The sequence below is a fragment of the Carcharodon carcharias genome, chromosome 10, assembly GCF_017639515.1.
Source record: "Carcharodon carcharias isolate sCarCar2 chromosome 10, sCarCar2.pri, whole genome shotgun sequence".
Classification (NCBI taxonomy): domain Eukaryota; kingdom Metazoa; phylum Chordata; class Chondrichthyes; order Lamniformes; family Lamnidae; genus Carcharodon; species Carcharodon carcharias.
The window spans coordinates 147,779,035-147,800,268 of record NC_054476.1 but is presented as its reverse complement, the minus strand read 5'-3'; the positions used below and the strand labels follow the sequence as shown (position 1 = coordinate 147,800,268).

At 43.0% G+C, this 21,234-nt stretch overlaps 1 protein-coding gene across 4 annotated transcripts in view; it reads right to left on the bottom strand.

The window, feature by feature from the left end:
* ints2 (integrator complex subunit 2) overlaps positions 1–21,234 on the bottom strand; it is a 67,835-nt gene that overhangs the window by 24,244 nt on the left and 22,357 nt on the right. For 3 of the 4 annotated variants that reach the window (XM_041196891.1, XM_041196893.1, XM_041196894.1), the window contains 8 exons: positions 13,559–13,693; positions 9,992–10,168; positions 8,664–8,772; positions 7,628–7,732; positions 5,706–5,870; positions 5,213–5,414; positions 2,341–2,466; positions 206–407 (listed from right to left, as the gene is read on the bottom strand). In XM_041196891.1, the coding sequence (XP_041052825.1) occupies positions 206–407; positions 2,341–2,466; positions 5,213–5,414; positions 5,706–5,870; positions 7,628–7,732; positions 8,664–8,772; positions 9,992–10,168; positions 13,559–13,693 (1,221 nt within the window). The remainder of the gene's footprint in view (positions 1–205; positions 408–2,340; positions 2,467–5,212; positions 5,415–5,705; positions 5,871–7,627; positions 7,733–8,663; positions 8,773–9,991; positions 10,169–13,558; positions 13,694–21,234) is intronic. The other variant, XM_041196892.1, reaches the window with a different exon arrangement.

Genomic DNA, 21,234 nt, shown 5'->3' with positions numbered 1-21,234 from the left:
TTTCTCCAGTACTTTTGCTCTCCCCCTCGCTTTATTTTTGTAAGCTTTATCTCCTGCTCTAATTCCCATTCTCCTGGGATTCAGTTCATCTTGAGACTAACACTGCTCCAGCTGAGGATGTATAATACAACCATTTCATTTCAGAATACACACTAGACGACACCCAGAGATGCTGCAGCACACATCATTTGACTCTGGTTTTTACCTGGGCTGACAACAAGGCATTTTTCAGTTCCTCTCTTGTGACCTCTGGGGCTTCCGGTTGCCCCACCACTCCCATGGTGTTATTCTGATATGGCTTGCTGTCCTGATCCACGTTCTCCTTGAGGTGAGCACTCAAATAGGCTTTTGAAGCTAGAAGGTAGCCATTGAGCATGTGTAGGGTAATGTCCATTAAGGGAGGGCACCTAGGGTTGAGACACAAATAAACTAAAGACGTTGAAACAACTGATCGCCCATAAAATAGTAAATATGGAACATTAAATATTCAGCCAAGCAATAATCATTTGGTTTTCATGTTTTAATGAAACTTAGGGTAACATGAATATGAAATAGGAATTTTATTCAGTTAGGGTCAGTTCAAGGCCAAAGACCAGAAACAATCCAAACATCACAACCCACAGAACATTGCATGGGAGAGGCACCAAGAACTCTACTTAGTACAATGCACAGCAAGCCTGGCCTAGATCCCAGAGCATAAAATCCCATCTGCATAAACAGGAGGGAAGGTTCAGTTCTGAGCACATTACATTACAAGGGATATATTGGCCTTGGAGGGAGTACAAACAAATGAATTAGGCAAAGGAGGCAGCCATTTGGCCCCTCAAGCCTGCTATTCAATGAGATCATGGCTGATCGGATTGTGGCCTCAACTCCACATTCTGCCTAGCCCCAATAATTGTTGACTCCCTTGTTAGTCAAAAACCTATCTACCTCTGACCCAGCCTCCACCCCTCTCTAGGGAACAGAATTCCAACGATTCACAACCCTCAAAAAATTTCTTACCGCCGTCCTAAATGGGAGATCCCTTATTTTTAAATTATGTCCTCATGTTCTAGTCTCTCCCACAAGGGGAAACGTCCTTTCATCATCCACCTTGTCAAGTCCCCTCCTGATCTTATATTTCAGTAAGATCACCTCTCATTCTTCTCAGCTCCAATTGATAAAAGCCCAGCCTGTCCAACTTTTCTGTATAAGATAAGCCCTTCCATCCCAGCATAGATTTACCAGAATGATACCTTGACACCAAGAGTTAAATCACAAGAGATTACATAAGCTTTGATCAATTCACCCCCAACCATCTAAATTCCAGAAAATACAACCTAAGTTTAAGGTAATAAGGGTAACGGATAGGGTAGATGGAGAAACTGTATCTGCTGTACGGGGAGTCTAGGGTTAGGGAACATAGTCTAAAGATTAGAACCAGACCATTCAAGTGTGAAATTAGGAAATACTTCTACACACAAGTGGTATAAGTTTGGAACTCTTCTGCAAACAGCAATTGATACTAGATCAATTTTGAATCAGATATTGATAATATCTTTGGCTAACAAAATTCTAAGTGATATGAAGCAAAGTCGGGCAAACGGGGATAGATAAAAAATAAAGATGCTGAAAGAACTGACTGCCCATAAAAAGTGGAAATGGCCATGATCTCAGTGATAGGTGGAACAAGCTTGAGGGGCTAAATGGCCTCTTGTTCCTAATGTTATTAAGAGGCTGCTGGAGCTGGTATCACCCGTCAGTATGGCAACAATGGCAAAGTTTCTACCTCTGAATGCATTCCATTGTAATCTAGAAAATATGTTCAAAGTTCACTTGGCAGTTTGAAAATCATAATTCATTTAAAGACAAATGTCTGAAAATTAAAAACCTGGAATTATGAAGCTGTCAGTTTGTCATAGAAATCCAACTAATTCACAAATGTCCTTTAGGGAAGGAAAACTCTCGTCTTTACCCAGTCTGGGCCAATAACAAATCCATTCTCACACCAACATAGTTGACCTTTAACTGCCCTCTGGTGCAGGAAGCCATTCAATTGTAGCAAAGAATATCACATGGAATGTAGCAGCCCAAGACCACATTTCACAAGCCAACTATGGGGTTGGCAATAAATGTCAGCCTTGTCTGCTATGCCCAAATTCAGAGGATAAACATAAACTGAAAATCCAATAGAATGCTCAAGAACAAGAAAAAGCCCATTTGATCAAGCATGTGCATCACTTTTAGAATTCAAACCAGATCTTCCGACTATGAAAGAACTGTGCTAATGAGCCAAGCTGATACATTAGTTTAATACATTTGAAGTGATTCTTGCTCCTGTTATTATTAGTGACTCACCTGTATACTCTCCGGTCACATCGCAACACAATCAGCGGATCAACCATCAGGTCATTCTGAGTGTACTTCTGTTGGCGGAGCAGCTTAGCTTTAGGCTGCAAAGCATTCACCGTCATCACCCACAGCCTTCCAACACAGAGACATGACGTTAGTTGTCTTTCATAGGGATTATTGAAAGCTGACCAGGCAGTACTCAACCAAGATTCTTAGAGTGAAGCCCCTTTATAGTGAACTCTGCCATTGATAAAACTCTTTAAAATGAAAACTTGGAAATGATCAGAACGACTAGGGAAGAGAGCCACATGTCCATGTTGATCATAAGTATTTAATTTACCCATCTTATTCCACACTCTGGACTGTTCTTTGGAATAAAAAAAGGCATGCCGATTAAAAAATAGTGCTGCTGCAAAGTTTCAGCTGAGTAATTCACTGGTCCATGTGAAACAGCCCCATGGAGCAGGCAGGTCCCAGGTTTGATCCTGAATTTGCTGAATTAACTAATCTCACCCTGGGCTCTACAATTGGTCTCAGCAATCTGGGCCAGTGAGAGGAACCATAGAGTGACCGTTGCTGGCAAGAATGCATGTGTGAATGTCAAGATTAGACTACATGGTGATGCTATCCATTACTTCACACCATGTCAACACTCACCTTCAAGGATCACATATTGAAGCTTGCTCATTTAGATGAAGCAGCTGTGTTACAATTATGGAGATTTATAAGATTATGTTTGGGACTGTTCTATAAATTTAAGGTAAACATAGGGGGTGATGTGACCTGTTCTGAAGTCTGCCAGATAGTAAGCCTAGGTGGTTTAATTGTAAGAACTCAAAAGGAAGGCTTAGATTGTTTTACTGAGAAGACAGTAAAAGGCATTTATGCTTGGAGACAATAGCAGCAACCTGTCCGTTAACAATGGAGAGAGTCTCCAAAGACCCAGAACAGTGTTGAGAATGTCAGGTTGTAAACAGTTGTGCATTAAACAATCCATTTAATTCCATGATGAGAGAGAGTTGGGCTCTCAAGGATAGCTAATAAAAACAAGGCCCATGTAATTCATGTTACCATGGGGAAGGATGCAGAGGAAGCCTCTGTTTACCTAGAATATCATGGAACATCACACAGTGTTGAGTTTATGCTCATATTGAAAAGATCAAATGCGTGGGGAGTTAAAACAAGACTGGGAAGAGTCACCTAACTTGGATTAGAGGGAGGGTCTCTGGGAAAAGAAAACCTCACTGTGAAAGACTGGTTATAAGATTGCAAGTTGCCAGGCTGAGAAAAGAAAAAAAGAAATAAACACTTGGAAGCTAAGAATCACTTTGGATTGATTCTGAGAAAATTGAATGTCGACGTAAAAGGACAGTAGAACGTTTAGTGTGAAATATGTTTTTTTTCAGTTGGGCTAAGAATAAGAAGTGGGGTGGGGGTGGTATTTGCAGTGCATATTACCTACAAAGACAGTATTCAGTTAATAGCGGCTCAGATTTTCCAGTCTCTGGATGGTTGAATGCTAGAGGTACCCTGGAAGATACGCTGAGGACCCCTTGCAAGGTCCCAAAGCAAGGACTCTCTGGGAATTCCCCAGAAGTTTCAACTTCCACCTGGAACTCTCGGAAACTGAGTAAAGTTGGAGACTTTGGATGGTTCCGACTCACTTATCAGAGTAGTTACCCAGAAAAGTTAGAACTGCTTTTAATCCGTTTAACTCCCTGCACCCCCCCACCAACCCAGGTTCCCCAATAGACCACCACCCCATCGCACCCCACCCCCGAAACTATCCTTTCTGACCACACCCCCAAATCCCTCCCAACCCGACTGTCCTCCCTGGCTACCCCCTACACCCCCTGGCCACCCCCCATATCCTGACTACCACACCACTGGCATACCCCCTATACCCTGGACTGCCCTCCTGATCACCTGACTAGCTCCACAACCCCCCCGCCCCCCCCCCAGCCACCCTCCTGATAGTCCTTGACCCACCCTAACCCCTCAACCACTTATCTTTGCTCTGCAGCTTCTCAAAGTGGCTTTGGGATATTTAAAAACTTACCAGTATGTGGCAGCTAGTGTTGTAAAAAGGAGCAGGGACACTCCAGCACTCTGAAGGAAGGACTCCAGGAGCAGGTACACTCCATATTTTTCAGGAGGCCTGATTTGGAAGACCAGGTAAGAAATGTAGAGCTCCAGTGCAAGGTAAATAAATGGGAGAGGAGTGGCAATCCAACAGTAATTGCCACTCCTTGGATGATTCAGCCCAGTGTTTTTCATCATTTGTTACAGTAAACATCTTAAAATGTGAAATCTTGATATGTCATTCTTTCAGCTATTAACTGGAAGTCCAAATTTATTTATTTATTTATAAAGTTATCGGTCTCTACAGGGATCACAACAGCTGAGAGAATTGTAACCCAGCATGTCAGCACCTTCAGGGGAGGACAGGGGAATCTGGCAAGTACGATATATTTAAACAATTGATTATAAACAGATGTCGGTCACTGAGTTACATCTGTGAATTCTCAGTTAGCAGTTCTATTTCCAAGTCAGTCTTTGCTGATGTGAATTAATGTGGACATAAGAATATTTTTGAAGCTTGCCAGTCATTTAGAAGCAAAACAGACATATAATGACATGACTGACGGTGCTCACCTGAGCCAGTCCTTGGACAGTTCCCTCCTGACTGGAGATAGTATGGATGCATTTTCTGTTGCATATCAGTGAGACATTATAAAATTCACCAGCTTAGAAAGATGACAGAGGCTCCAGAAAGAGCTTTTTTGGACGAACTTCCCAATTATTCAAGGCAATGATGCTTAAAATAGCAGATAAATTGCGAACAATTAGGTAATATTTATATTAAAGGCACTGCTACCTCCTTGGCATAACAGTGTTGAGAAGCATCCAAAGCTGGTTAACCGTCTGGAGGATTCGTCGGGGAACATCTGCATCCAGCAACCGATACAAATCCAACATCAATGCTTCTGCAAATGGGATCAGCTCACTGGCAGACAGAAGCGTCAAGTCCTCCAAAGTCTGCATCAGTTGAGTGTAATTGGTAGAAGCCATCTGGAAAGCTGGAGACCAATTGGAGTTGTACAGATAAGTGAATGATACAATGAAATGGAATGTCAGCATGCAGGGTATACTATCAAACGCCTGCCAAACACCAAAATGGGAGGGATCAAGATGGAAACTATAACCAATTTGTTAGAAGTAGCCAGCTCAATATACATGCACAGTAACAAAATGCTTTCTTCTTGTGAAATGCTCAAGACATTTTACTACTAATGATGTTTGAATGATTTATGGGTGCAATCGGAATTCCTCAGAGGCATGAAACAACAAATCAGTTTTCACGTCATTACCTTCCTGCAACTTCTTGGGTGAGTGGTGTTTGGCCCGGCTGGTCAGCAGCATCCTGGCGAGCAGCGCATCTGTGCCTGTCACTTCTTCCTCACACATCCAGTCATCCACCATGCACAGGTGAGGATAGTTAGTGGCCAGCAGGCGCAGCAATGCAGAGTGGAGGCCTAAGGAACAGGAAAACCTCAAATCAGTTCAGGATGTGCCTTGTGGTACATAAATATAGTGTCATACATCACAACAGTCATTGTTCACTAACATCTGTGCCCTGTTCCACCCCCTTGTTAGATCGCACATTGTCTAGGGCTCCCAGAGAAACCATTTACAACACCCTCTTGGCCAATATTCTGCTTTACACTGCTGTAATGTGATTGACTTAAAACACATATGGCTCTTTCTATACAAGATCAAACATAGTGTTAAAAGAGGGTGCTAACAATTATGAAGACTGTAGCTATAGTTATGCATTAGAATTAGAGCAAGATTACAGGGCAGCCACGTAGGGCAAATGAGGGGATTTAGAAGTCCAATTTCTATGTTCCCCTCACCCTGAAGATGCTCTTGCTTGCTGGGCTCTGATCTCACCAACAGCAGCACCATCCTAGTAACTCAGCCATTTTTCAGCTGCAAGCATTGATAACGGTTGCGGGAAGGTGTCATATCTGAACACATCTTCCCCTCACTTCCTCTTTCAGTATTTCAAGTGGACTATTCCCTCAGCGATACCCTAGTCCACTCCTCAATCATTCCAATATCTCTTCCTCTTCCCATACCACCTTTCCATGCAGGTGCAGGGCCTCAAGCATTCCTTCCAGGTGAAACAGTGATTTCCTTGTATTTCTTTTTATGCTGTTCATGTGGTCTTCTTGAGACACCAAATGCAGGTTTGGTGACCGCTTTGCAGAACACCTCTGTTCAGTCCTTAAGTGTGGCCCCAAGCTTTCAGTCACCTGTCATTTCAATTCTGCACCTTGTTCCCACTGACTTTTCCATCCACAGCTCTTGCAGTATCCTAATGAAAGTCAACACAAGCTCAAGGGACAGCACCTCATCCTTTGGTTAGTACTTTACAACGTTCCTGAATTAGCTTTGAGTTCAACAATTTCAGACCCCATAACTTCTACTTTGTTTCTTTATGTTGTTGGAACATAGGAGCACGAGTAGGCCATTCAGCCCACTGAACCTGGCTTTGGTTTTTCTCTGGCTTTTTTATTTGCTGTTGGGCAGCAGCCATTATGCCATTCCCACCATCCCCAGACCATCTTTTGTTTATTTACTTGTCCAATTATTGTTCTGAGAGCTTCCCTTTTGTTCTTTTGCACCTCCCACCCCGCTACCTTTCACTTCCTTAAAACCTATTATATCTCTAACTTCTCCCAGTTCGATGACAGGTCACAGACCTGAAACATAAACTCTTATCTCCACAGACGCTACCAGATTTGCTGAGTATTTCCAGCATTTTGTGTTTTGAGAACCGAACCTGATCCTGTCATCACCTAGTGTCCTGCACACTTACCAACTCCGCCAATGGATAGTGATTGGGTGATGGAACACTGCCTACCCCTTCCCCTCTCCTCTCTGGCCCAGGGTGCAGAGCCCAATTTTAAGCACCCAAATCACTCCCCCAGCTGAGACTAGTTAACTCTATACAAGCCTGAAAACTCCTGACTGGAATAGCCCAGTACCACACCAGGCACCACCTTTGCCCACTAATCATAATATCTAGGGATGAATTCCAATAGAACTTTCTTTCAATGGAGCTGGATGGATTACAAAATAATAACTTGTGACAAGACACATATTTAAATACAAAAGCTACACTAAATCAGAAAATAAAAATAGAATGGCTGGGTTACAATTTGTTTATTTGGAACCTGAGTGTTCCGACAGACCTTGAAGACACTAGTGAAGCCTCTTCATTTACCTCCCAGCTCCTGTTGAAGCCCCTGCGCCTGACGAATTAAGTACTTGATAGGAATCTGGTCCATTAGTGCTGCAGAGTAAGACTTGGGCTTCTTCTGTACTGCTGCTAGAAATATGCAAAAATGAAGGAAGTAAATCAGCAAGTCCACTAGTGAGCCACTTTAGCAGAAACAGCCTTAACAGTAATCCACATATTTCAAATAAAAAAAATCCAGGCTTCAAACAGGAAGAGTAAAACCTTCACAACAAAAACAGAATTACCTGGAAAAACTCAGCAGGTCTGGCAGCATCGGCGGAGAAGAAAAGAGTTGACGTTTCGAGTCCTCATGACCCTTCGACAGAACACGTTCTGTCGAAGGGTCATGAGGACTCGAAACGTCAACTCTTTTCTTCTCCGCCGATGCTGCCAGACCTGCTGAGTTTTTCCAGGTAATTCTGTTTTTGTTTTGGATTTCCAGCATCCGCAGTTTTTTTGTTTTTATCTCAGAGTAAAACCTTCATCAGGTTGACTGAGTTTAACAGAACAAAGAGGTGGTAGCTATCTGGCCAACAACAAAATTACATTTGCATAGCACCTCAGGCCACCTCAACGGGCTTCTCGCAGCCAATGAAGTATTTCTGAAGCGTTGTAAAATGGGAAGTGCAGCAGCCAATTACGGAATTGCAAGCTCCCACAGACAGCAATGAGCAGATAATCTGTTTGTGGTGCTAGGACATCCACATTGACCTGCAGTAGGTGCAGTTTTTGTGGGAAGTAGTTCACTACAGGTCAACGAGGAGGGGGGCTGTGGAGGAGTGTGTGAATGTGCCTGAGTGTGCGCGCGTGTACAAGCGTAAGTACATGAGGGCACGCATAAGAGAGAGAGAGTACGAGTGCGTGCGCTTATGTGCACGGGACCAACTTGCCTTTAATTTGAACCACTGTGCCTATGGAAATAAATCCTCGGGGTTGGGGGTTGCAGGGATATCATAATGCGAGGAAAGAGTAAATTAAAAAGAAACACACTCCACTGGGCGAGGCAGAAACACACACATACCTAATGGCTTGACATTGGACAGCAGAGTCTCCTCATACGATAGTGTGTAATAGAGAACCAGCAGCTGGGCTGTGATGCTGTGCCTCTGTCGACACCGGTTGTTCTCACCCTTTTTAATACATACAGAAAAAATGATTAAAGTGGCTCCCTTTAAATGGCTGCCTTTATATTTAATGTTCTATGACCTTGTAACCTTTTTACATTGCTCTTCAGTCACAACTTTAAAACAAATTCATGTTCAAAGTAATGAATAACAGGGATATTTCATACAGCTGAATCATTTGTTATGTCCAACATTAAAGGGAAGGAATGTTCAGTAGAAAGCAAAACCTTCGTTGGGATGGAATTCTTAGCTTTGTTTATGGTGACAAGCAGCTCTGCGGGAATACGAGTCAAAAAGGCAAAAAGTTATACAACTTTGAACCAGTCACCCAGAATGTGACAATTCTACACCAACAAACCCAATTAATATACATCTGGGTTGAAGGATGGGCATTCCATCAAATAACCCCATTCATTAAAACTGGCATTTAACTTTCTGATTCCAAATCTGGAATTTGAAATCTAGGATTTTATTTCTGCTCAGAAGGTTTTTAGCCCTTTACAGGTATAGTTCTGTAGGCAACCGTCTTCCATTATCTCAGTCACGTTTTTCTCTTTTGACATGAAATGGTCGGCAGGCTATGCAACTTTGGAGGAATCACCCTAAATTGAATCCAGTCCTTACCTGCCATTTCCACCATGCACTCTAGCAAGGGAGTCACTCCCTGTATACCAATCAGGTACAGGGATCCTTGCAAGATATCCCTCAAGCATAACTCAGCGCAAATTGGGATTGAATATGGGGCCTTTCTTGTCTGTGTGGCTCAGACACAGTGGGCCTGACTTGCCTTTACTTAATGCAACAGTTCACAAAGACATCATGTCCAACGATTAGAAGTGGAAACTGAGAACACTAACTTCTCCTCCCTGATTTACTGCATCAATTTCCCAGCAAAGCTTGATGCTCGCATAAGTTATTGAAACAAGCAGATTTATTTATTTATTCGTTCACAGGATGTGAGGATTGCTGGCTAGGCCCGTGTTTATTGCCCATCCCTAATTATCCTTGAGAAGGTGCTGGTGAGCTGCCTTCTTGAACTGCTGCTGTCCACATAGTGTAGGTATATCCACAGTGCTGCTAGGAAGGGAATCCCAGGATTCATGCTAGTGGTATACTGTGCCTTGAGGGTGCATTCAAAAAATACATTATCAAGATACAGTGTATATACAGCATATACAGCTTTTAACTTCATTTCAAACCCGCTGGTTAGAGATGCTGGTCTCACCCAAGTAAGGCCGTTGAACACATTGAGGACCTCCTGCTCTGTGATTGGTTGGTTTGTGGCTTCAGGATTAGCCTTGGATGCAGGGGTTAGGATAGAGTTGATGTAAACATCGATCAGAGGGATTAGCTGAGGGTGCAGGGGGGTTGTTGTTTCACACATTTGTCGGTAAATCCAATCCTAAAAGTGAAATCAGTGAATAATTTTTAAATATGTAATATTTATTCCCATTAGCTTTCAAAAGAAACACAATTACCATGGTTTTATCACTGGATATTAGAAACAGGATTGCAGACAAACAGGATTGCAGACAGAATTTCCGATGACAATAAATACAAGTTTGGAAAAGACTACATCCTGAATGGGGCCCAGGCATTTTTCTCACTTATACACATGCACGCACAGAGTGACAAGGACAATTAATGATTTTACTAAGGGACTTTGGAGCAGAAACATTCATGCCAATAGTCTAGGCTGAGTTCAAACCCAGATGTTCAAATGTTACATATTCATAAGATAAGAAATTGGGGCAGGAGTAGGCCATTTGGCCCTGCTTCACCATTCAATAAGATCATGGCTGAAATTCCACTTTCCCATATATTCGATGACCCAGCCTCCACTGTTGTGGAAGAAATTTCCAACGACAAACAACCCTCTGAGGTGGAAAAAGATCCTCTTCATCTCAGTCTTAAATGGGAGACATCTTATTTTTAAACTGTCTCCTAGTTCTAGTATCTCCCACATCCTCTCAGCATCTACCCTGTCAAACCCCCACAGAATCTTATAATGTTTCAAGAAGATCACCTGTCATTCTTCTAAACTCCCAACTTCTAAACTAGGCCCAAACTTTCATCCCTGCAAATCAGCCTAGTGAACCTTCTCTGAACTGCTTCTAATGCAATTATATCCCTTAAGTAAAGAGACCAAAACTGTACACAGTACTCCAGGTGTGGTCCCACCACTGTACTGTACAGTTGTAACAAGACTTTCCTACTTTTATACTCCATTCGCCTCGTAAGACCGACAAACATTCCATTTGCCTTCCCAGTCATTTGCTGTACCTGCATGCCAACTTTTTGTGATTCATGTACAGGGACACCCTGATCCCTCTGTACTGCAGCATTCTGCAACCTCTTTCCATTTAAATATTCGGCTTTTCTATTTCTCTGCCAAAGTGGGCAATCATTTCCTCGTTTCTCATTATTGATTCCCCTTTAGCTTTGACTAGATTGACTTTAGCTACTCTTTTCTTTTTTATATTTGTATAAGCTTTGACTGTCTGTTTTTTTTTTCTTACTAGTTTTCTCTCATACTCCAATTTCTCTCTCTATATTTTTGAGTCATCCTTTGGTTTTCTAAAATTTTCCCAATCTTCTGACTGACCACAAATCTTTGCAGCATTGCAAGTATTTGCTTTCAATTTGATTCAATCCTTAATTTCTTTGGCTGGCCATGCATGGTGTATCCTTTTCAGGAAGTCTCTTTTTCAATGGAATATCAACCGTTAAGTACAGATATTTCATATTTGGGTCTACAGAATCTCCCATCCTTTGCAACAACCATTACAGGAAAATCATAGAGAATTGAGATGAACGTCATACACTGACCCATTTTCAGTAGGCATTCAGGCTATTCTCCCTGCTCCATGCCATGGAAAATCACATAACTTATTTTGTTACACAAGCTTTTCTAAATTTTCTTAATGTTATAGGACATTAAGTGTTAACATTTTCGTTAAAATTAATCCTTCTTCCACAGTACAAGGCAGATGAAGGATAAGCAGCCTCTACGACATTGCCTCTAATTGTCTAGTAAGGTCAACATGGATTGCAAGAGTGTGATACTGATTCGCCTTGTAATGTTTTTCCCTCTTACCTCAGGTGATGATTCAGATTAAGATAAAAAAAATTCAACAATTGTGAATCATGGGACTTCAATGCCAGAGCACAGGGTCAAAGTGCAGTAAAAAGAGCAGCAATGTTGCGAACATCTTTTAGTTTGATGCAATCACTTCAATCTTTTCCCTCACTAATTGACAGGAAAGTATTTCTTTGTCCACAGCATTCTCAAAAGGCAGGACAGGTAATTGACCGTTTTATAGCTTTTCATCTTGATCTGTAACTGATGTCTGCGTGGATTGACCCTGTGTCATATTTTCCCTTTGCCTGCGGATTGGCATGTAGCTCCCATTTGGGATCCTTCATACAACAATCAGGTTTTTTAATCAACTTCTCTGCAATTTTTTTTTTGCATTGTGAATTTACTCCAAGCTGATCATTATGATACGTTGTAGATACTGGTTTGCAACCAGCAACTAGAGAATATATTTCAGCCAGGCAGTACCATAATTATATTTTCTGGACCTGAATCAAATTCTCAGGAGCAGAACAGCACTCCCTGTATGCACAAAGTTCCACTCCCTACTTTTGCTTTTAAATGATTTGTGCTCTCACAGCATGTAAAATTCCATCTGTAAACTCAAACTAGGTTTAACACTATGCTGAAGTTATACTCTGCAAAGCTGACACAAGATAATTACAGACGAGGAAGGCTATTTGGTCCGTCTTAATTACTCATTACACACCACCCATTTATTGTTTCTCAAACTATTGCCAGATTTTCTCCTCATAACTCTACCTGGGAAGCAAATTCTATTTATTAGCCATTTGGTTTAATAGTTTATGTTAGTCTGTAATGTAGATTGAGCTAATGTTATGGTCCCTCAATATCTGTATTATTTTCTATCGTTTACACTTTTTAAAGGCTGTAAAGTCAAGTTTTCCAATCTTATTCTCATAACTTGATCTCTGTAGGGAAACACCCATAAGTCAAAGCCAAGTGACACATAACACTGGTTGTGGGGTGGAGTGAGCTTCCACTATGCTCTGCTCCAGTCAGGTTGGGGCTCAACTTCAGAGTAGCAGTCATGCATTTGTGTTGTTAAATTAGGAAATCATTTTGTATTGATGCAAACTTAGCCTAAACACTAAGGTTACTTATTGGGTTCTAGGTTGCTGACGTGAAACTTCAATCAGAAACGTAATATGGGTATATCAATCAGCTCATTTCTAACATAATTTCATATTTTGCTGTAATATCTTTGCAGACTCCAATTAGGAATAACACATTAAAATATATAATTCAAATCTTAAAAAGAACATAGTAGAGTGAAGAAACAGGCCATTTTGGCAAAGTGATCCATGTTTCACACAAGCCTCCTTTCACCCCATATATTTTGCACAGCATGTGCATTTGCTGTCCACAAAGTTTAATTCTTGTTGTTACAATTTTGGTTGCATTTCCAGGTCAAAATTTACAACTAAATTTACCCTGCAAGCATTTCCCATTAAATTCTGTTAAGTCAACTATCAGAGTATTTGTAGGCTCTGGCCACCAGATAACCAAATGCAGAAAGTTTCTGAAGTCTCCTTCCCAGCTCCATCACCACCTTGTATAATAAAGGATCCTTACATTCGTCAACTAACCGTGGGTAACACCATGGGTAAATTATATAAAAGAAAAGAAATGACATTTCCTAGTACGCTAAATGCAGTAAAAGTAATTCAGTACCTTGATGGAAACCTTATGTTTTGTGAAAGCACGGCTTCTTAACAACTGGTAAATACAGTGTATGGGCAAGAACCCAGTGATGGTAGCACTCAGGTTGCTGGTTACAGGTACTCGCACAGCATGGGCAGTAACTACCTAGAAATTAGAAAGAATTACAAGAATGTGATTAGCAAGTTATTCAAATTTGAAGTCTCCCATATCAAAAATTTATCCCACACCAGCAGGAAGGACGTTTCCATCTATCATCTTTCTGTCTGCCCAGGTTCTTGGGCTTAGGCCTGTGGGAAATGCTGAGGTACTTCATCACTGGCTAGGCAAGAGTGAGCAGGGTGAACCATTACTGCACGAGACCAAGTAACTGATTAAGTGGTACCAGCAGGTGTCTGGAAATGCACTAATTCACCCAAATTCTGGATGTTCTACAAAAATGAGGTTACAGAGACAGGATGAAAGGCATTTTTGCATTTTCACATTTGGGTTTTAAATATATAAATGTGAAAACTGTTACAGACCCCAAAAGAGGAGGAAAAACTCACCAGTTAAAATCAAAGTTTGGGCCCTCGGAGACTGGGAACTCCAGTTCTCAGTAGGCCTCAGCTGTTTGGGTGCATGCCCTGGAATGGCCGCACATGCGCAGTTCATTCCTTTAGGCGCCTTTGGTTTCGACACATGTGCCAGCTGGAGAATGGCCGCACATGCCCAGGTTTTTAAAAAAATTCATTCATGGGATGTGGGCTTCACTGGCTGGGCCAGCATTTATTGCCCATCCCTAGCTGCAGTCGAGAAGGTGGCGGTCAGCTGCCTTCTTGAACCGCTGGAGTCCATGTGGTGTAGGTACACCCACAGGGCTGTTAGGAAGGGAATTCCTGGATTTTGACCCAGCAACAGTGAAGGAATGGCGATACATTTCCAAGTCAGCATGGTGAATGACTTGGAGGGGAACTTCCAGGTGGTGGCGTTCCTATGTATCTGCTGCCCTTGTCTTTCTAGATGGTAGTGGTCGTGGGTTCGGCAGGTGCTGTCGAAACATCCTTGGTGAATTCCTGCAACACATTTTGTAGATTGTACACACCGCTGCAACTGTGCGTCGGTGGTGGAATGAGTGAATGTTTGTGGATGTGGTGACAATCAAGCTGGCTGTTTTGTCCTGGATGGTGTTAAGCTTCTTGTGTTGTGGGAGCTGTACTTATCCAGGCAAGTGGGGAGTATTCCATCACACTCTGGACTTGTGCCTTGTAGATAGCGGACAAGCTTTGGGGAATCAGGAGGTGAGTTACTTGTTGCATGATTCATAGCTCGTAGCCTCTGACCTACTCTTGTAGCCACAATATTTATATGGCTAGTCCAGTTCAGTTTCTGATCAATGGTAACCCCAGGATTTTGATAGTGGGGGATTCAGTGATGGTAATGCCATTGAACATCAAAGGTTGAAGGTTGGATTCTCTCTTGTTGGAGATGGTCATTGCTTGACACGATTGTTACTTGCCACTTATCAGCCCAAGCCTGGATTATTGTGCAGGTTTTGTTGCATTTGGGCATGGACTGCTTCAACATCTGAGTTGCTGCGAATGGTGAACATTCAGTAGTGAACATATCCACTTCTGAACTTATGTTGGAAGGAAGCAGCTGAAGATGGCATTGAAGAAGCAGCTGAAGATGGTTGGGCTGAAGACACTACCCTGAGGAACTCCTGCAGTGATGTCCTGGAGCTGAGATGACTGATCTCCAACAACCACAACAATCTTCCCTTGTGCTAGGTATGACTCCAACCAGTGGAGGAGAGTTTTCCCCCTCATTCCCATTGATTCCAGTTTTGCTAGGGGTCCTTGATGCCGCACTCGGTCAAATGCTGCCATGATGTCAAGGGCAGTCACTCTCACCTCACCTCCATGTTTGAACCAAGGCTGTAATGAGGTCAGGAGCTGAGTGGCCCTGGCGGAACCCAAACTGAGCATCAGTGAGCAGGTTATTGCTAAGCAAGTGCCATTTGATAGCACTGTTGATGACCCCTTCCATTACTTTACTGATGATAGAGGGTAGGCTGATGTGATGGTAATTGGCCAGGTTGGATATGTCCTGCTTTTTGCATACAGGACATACCTGGGCAATTTTCCACATTGCCAGGTAGATGCAGTGTTATAGTTGTACTGGAACAGCTTGGTTAGGGGCACAGCCAAGTTCTGGAGCACAAGTCTTCAGTGCTATTGCCGGAATATTGTCAGGGCCCATAGCCTTTGCGGTTATCCAGTGCTTCAGCTGTTTCTCAATATCACTTGGAGTGAGTCGAATTGGCTGAAGACTAGCATGTGTGATGTTGGGGACCTTCGGATGTGGGTGAGATGGATCATCCACTCGGCTCTTCTGGCTGAAGATTGTAGCAAATGCTTCAGTCTTATCTTTTGCACTGATGTGCTGGGCTCCTCCATCATTGAGGATAGGGAAATTTGTAAAGCCTACTCCTCCATTGAGTTGTTTAATTGTTCACCACCATTCACAACTGGATGTGGCACAACTGCAGAGCTTCAATCTGATCCGTTGGTTGCGGGATTGCTTACTCCTATCTATCACTTGCTGCTTAGGCTATTTGGCATGCAAGTGGTCCTGTGTTATAGCTTCACCAGGATGACACCTTATTTTTTTTAGGTATGCCTGGTGCTGCTCCTGGCATGCCCTCCTGCACCCTTCATTGAACCAGGGTAGATCTCCTGACTTGATGGTAATGGTAGAGTGGGAGTTTTGCCGGGCCATGAGGTTACAGGTTGTATTCGAGTACAATTGTGCTGCTGCTGATGGCCAACAGTGCCTCAGGCTTGCCCTCGAGTTGTTAGAACTGATTGAAATCTATCCCATTTAGCATGGTGGTAGTGCTGCACAACATGGAAGGTATCCTCAATGTGAAGGCGGGACTTCGTCTCCACAATGATTGTGTGGTGGTCACTCCTAGCGATGCTGTCAGGGACAGATGCATCTGCGGGAGGCAGGTTGGCGAGGATGGGGTCAAGTATGTTTTTACCTCTTGTTGGCTCTCTCACCACCTGCCGCAGACCCAGTCTAGCAGCGAAGTCCTTTAGGACTCAGCCAGCTCAGTCAGTCGTGCTGCTACTGAGCCATTCTTGGTGATGGACATTGAAGTCCATCCAGAATACATTCTGCACCCTTGCCACCCTCAGTGCTTCCTCCAACATGGAGGAGCACTGATTGATCAGCTGAGGGAGGGCAGTAAGTGGTAATCAGCAGGAGGTTTCCTTGCCCATGTTTGACCTGATGCCATGAGACTTCATGGGGTCCTGAGTCAGGATTCCCATCTTCAAGCCAGCAAATGGCACAAGCGCAGTTGGTTCTTTTTCAGTTTTTTAAAAAAAAAAAATTTAAAGGGAGCCCTGCAACTGCGCAAAAGAAACTAAAGCAAAAAAGTGAGAGAGAGTAAAACGATTGGGTGACCCAGAAGAGAAAGGCCATTCTCCAGACAGGCACAGAGGAGACAGGACAGGGACTGCAGAGGGATTTCCCAGAAAAGCAGAAACAAAGTCCCAGAAACCAGGGGCTAGGACCTAAGGCTCCAGGAAGACAGTGAAGTCAAGGGAAAGGAACAGGAATCTGAACAAGGTACTTGTGGTAATCTGAGGCATAATGCACCTTTAAAAGAATGTGAGCAGGTTGACCATCTGATTGTAAGATCCAATAGCTATGTAGCATGGTACCATGTTAATGTTAGTCTAAAGTAGGATCTGGTTGGGGAAGCACATATGTTAGAACGCTGTTGTCTGTGTAAATAAAATAGCACGTGCTTAATTTCTTATTGGCCTCTCCGTCTGCAGTATATTGTAATTGACTCACCTGCTGGCAGGTAAACATGCAACTAGTTCACGAGCAATGTGACCCCAAAGTAAAACACAACAACTAACAATGAGGCAAAACACGACGAGTTGTTGATACCAAGGAAAGCCACGAAGAAACAACTGTAGTGATCCAGCCATGCCTTAAAAGGCCGATTCAAAGTACATTACAATTGTACGCCCTCGCCATAATCATTGAAGCTATTTCCTTCCAGTACGCCACAATTTGACCATGTAGAACCGTTTGATCAGACCACCGATGACTGGTCACATCATATTTTACGTCTCGCATTTTCCTTTTTGGCCACTGACATAACGGGGAAGAAGAGGCATGCGATCCTCTTATCGACATGTGGCAGTAAAACATACTGCCTAATTCGTAGTCTATCGGCACCCAATACCCCTGATTCCTAGAGCTTTGATGAGTTGGTGAATCTAGTGAAAGGCCATTTGCAACTGAAACCCTTGGTAACAACGTATTTTAAATTCAATTTGAGGTGTTGCGCCCCTGGGGATACAGTCACTTGCTATGCAGCAGCCTTAAAACAACTGACAGAGCACAGAGTTCGGGACATCGATTAATAACACATTAAGAGACAAATTAGTGTGTGGAATTAACAAAGATGCTGTTCAAAAAAAGGTTGTTGTCAGGAACAAATTTAGACTTCAGCAAGTCACTGGAGTTGGCACTCGCAATGGAAAGCAGAGTCAGGGACTCAAAAATCAAGGCAGCACAAAATGGCGCTGTTCTTCATGTCGGGAGAGAGGCACCAGCTAGAAATGGCACGGAAGCGCAGGGTGCTGCGGAAAGGTGGGAAACAGCCACCATTTACAGACCAGCAAAAAGCGATGGCTTAATGGATAAAAACCACATTCATAATAGCAGAATTGGAACCAGACAGCCTGCAAATGGACGACAATTTAAAAAGGACCGAGTGCTTCTACTGCCATCACGATGGGCACGTTATATGATATTGTAAAGAAAGATTGAGGCCAAATTTCAAACAAAAAGGCAGAAGTCATGAAATTTATGTAATGGAGGAACCAGAAGAAACAAAGTCAGAAATTTACTCGCTACACAACTTAAAAATGGGTAAAACAGAGATAATCTATGTGACAGTAGAAGTCAACAGAAAATCCATTTGAATGGAGGGGGATACGGGTGCATCCACGATAGTAATAGGGGAACACACGTTTAAGTATCTGAATGGAGGAGGCCACTCACTAAAGCTGAAAAACTCAGATGCCAGACTAAAAATATATGAGTAAAGGGTATATGCAAGGTTCCAGTACAATAATGGAAGCCAGTCTGCTAAATTACCCCTGTTGGTGGTAACATGGGAGGGTCCAACTCTAGTTGGTCGGAACTGGCTAAAGGAAATTAAGTTGGAGTGGACTGAGACTTTTCACCTCGGAATGAAAGATCTGCAAGAACTATTACAGGAATATGCCTGTGATCAGCAAAGAGTGCGGGAAGATTTAGGGGCCGTGTGCTAAAATCCATGTGGATCCCAAAGCACCCCCCAGATATTTGAAGGAGAGGCCAGTCCCTATTCATTGAGTAAAAGTAGATATTGAATTGGACAGGCTGGGAGTCTTACAACCTGTACAACTTTCCGAATGGGCAGCAACCATAGTTCCAGTACTAAAGCCTGACCAGTGTGCGAATATGCGGGGACCAAAAGTTGACAATTAATAAAGTAGCCAGACTTGATAGGTACCCTATATCAAAAATTGATGAATTGCACTCCAAGCTGGCAGGGGGAACTGTATATATGAAACTCCACATGAGCCATGCTTACCAGCAAGTCAAGCTAGAAAAGGCCTGTCGGGATTTTGTGACCATCAATACACACAGGGGGTAACGCCCTTCGGAGTCTCTTTGGCTTGTGCCATTTTTCAGCGGACTATGGAAAATTTGCTCCAAGGTCTAACCCCCATGTGGTGGTTTATCTCAATGTACTAGTAACAGGACTAAGTGACGAAGGACACCTAGCTAACTTGGAAGAGGTATTTAAGCATTTCTCACAAGCTGTATGCTTGAAAAAAAGGGAAAAAAGCATCTTCCCAGCAAAAGAAGTGACTTATCTGGGTCCTAGGGTTGACTCGCAGGGCCTTCACCTAGTAGAAGATGACAAAGTGAGATGCCAGCCCTGAAAAATACCACAGAACTCAAAGTCCTTCTAGGGAATGGTTAACTACTGTGGTTGTTTTCTCCCAAGTTTGTCGACAGTACTGGCTCCTTTATACGGTTACTTGAGAAAAACCACAGGTGGACATGGCAAGCCCCACAACAACAGGCTTTTATGGCAGTAAAGCAGTTACATTCATCAGACCTGTTGGTACATTTCGACCCAAAGAAAGAATTTTAATATGCGATGCATCCCTTTATGGATGGCTCTGAACGGCTCATTAGCTACATCTCAAGAACACTCTGTGGCAGAACAAATATACTCAAACAGAGGAAGAAGGCTTATCCACTGTATTTGGCATTAAGAAATTCCACCAATACATCCATGGTCGCCACTTCACCATCGTATACGACCACAAGCCACTACTAGGCTTGTTTGGGGAAGATAAGGCAATATGCCCAATTGCCTCGGCGTGCATCCAAAAGGTGGGCATTGATTCTAGCTGCTCACGAATATACTTTTATCCATCGGCCAGGAAGCCAGATTGTCAATGCTGACGCGCTGAGACGATTACCTCTAAGGCCTCCATTACTCAAGAACTTGTCTTGTTATTAAACTTTCTGGATTCATTGCCAATGAATGCCAAATAGATCAGAGAAAGGACAGACCGCGATCCAGTATTGTCTCATGTCAGGGGACAAGTCTTGCAGGGATGGTCTAACGAGCCAAAGTTGGATGAAATGAAGCCCTATTTTAAACAGGAGATACGAGCTCACTTGCCAGGATGGCATCTTACTGTGGGGAGCGAGTGTCATTGTGCTTCCCAGAGGAAGGCAACCATTATTGACAGAATTGCATAGCGCTCACCTTGGCATTTCCAGAATGAAAATGTTGGCGCACAGCTACTTATGGTGGCCAGGGGTGGACAAAATCGAAACATGGTTAAGAGCTGCATGCAGTGCCAACAGGTGCAGAAATTACCTCCTTCGGCTCCACTGCATCCTTGGTAATGGCCAGGAAGGCCATGGGTCTGCCTCCACATTGGCTACGTGGGGCCTTTTTTGGGCACAATGTTTCTCTTACTTATTGATGCTCACTCAAAATGGATGGATGTATACAGGTGCGATCACTCACATCTGCTGCCACCATAGACAGATTGCATCAGAGTTTTGAAAAACATGGTTTAACAGAGATAACAGTATCTGATACTGGAACGGCATTCACGAGCAGGGAATTCCAAAGATTTACAACTCTCAACGGCATGGCATGTCTAGACCTCACCATACCATCCTGCATTAATGGGTTGGCCAAGCAGGCAGTCCAGGTCTTCAAGGCCAGAATGAAAAAATTAGACAGGGACTCTATAGCAACAAATTTATCACGCTTCCTGATCAGCTATAGGACTACGCCACATATGCCCACTGATATAGGAGTTGTTAATGAAGAGATGTCTCAGAACACAGTAAAGCCTCATAAAACCAAATTTCAGGTCGGGGTTGGGGGGAGGAAAGAGGGTAGAGAGAAGTCAGGAGGCCCAGAAAAAATAACACTATCACCACAATTGTGAAAGAAACTTCACTGTTGGAGCAGTTTTTGCAAACAACTTTGGTGATGGGCCCAAATGGCTATCAGGTGAAGTTAGTGCAGTGACAGTCCTACCATATGGTAGTTGAAAGTCAGATAATCAGGAGACACATAGATCACCTCA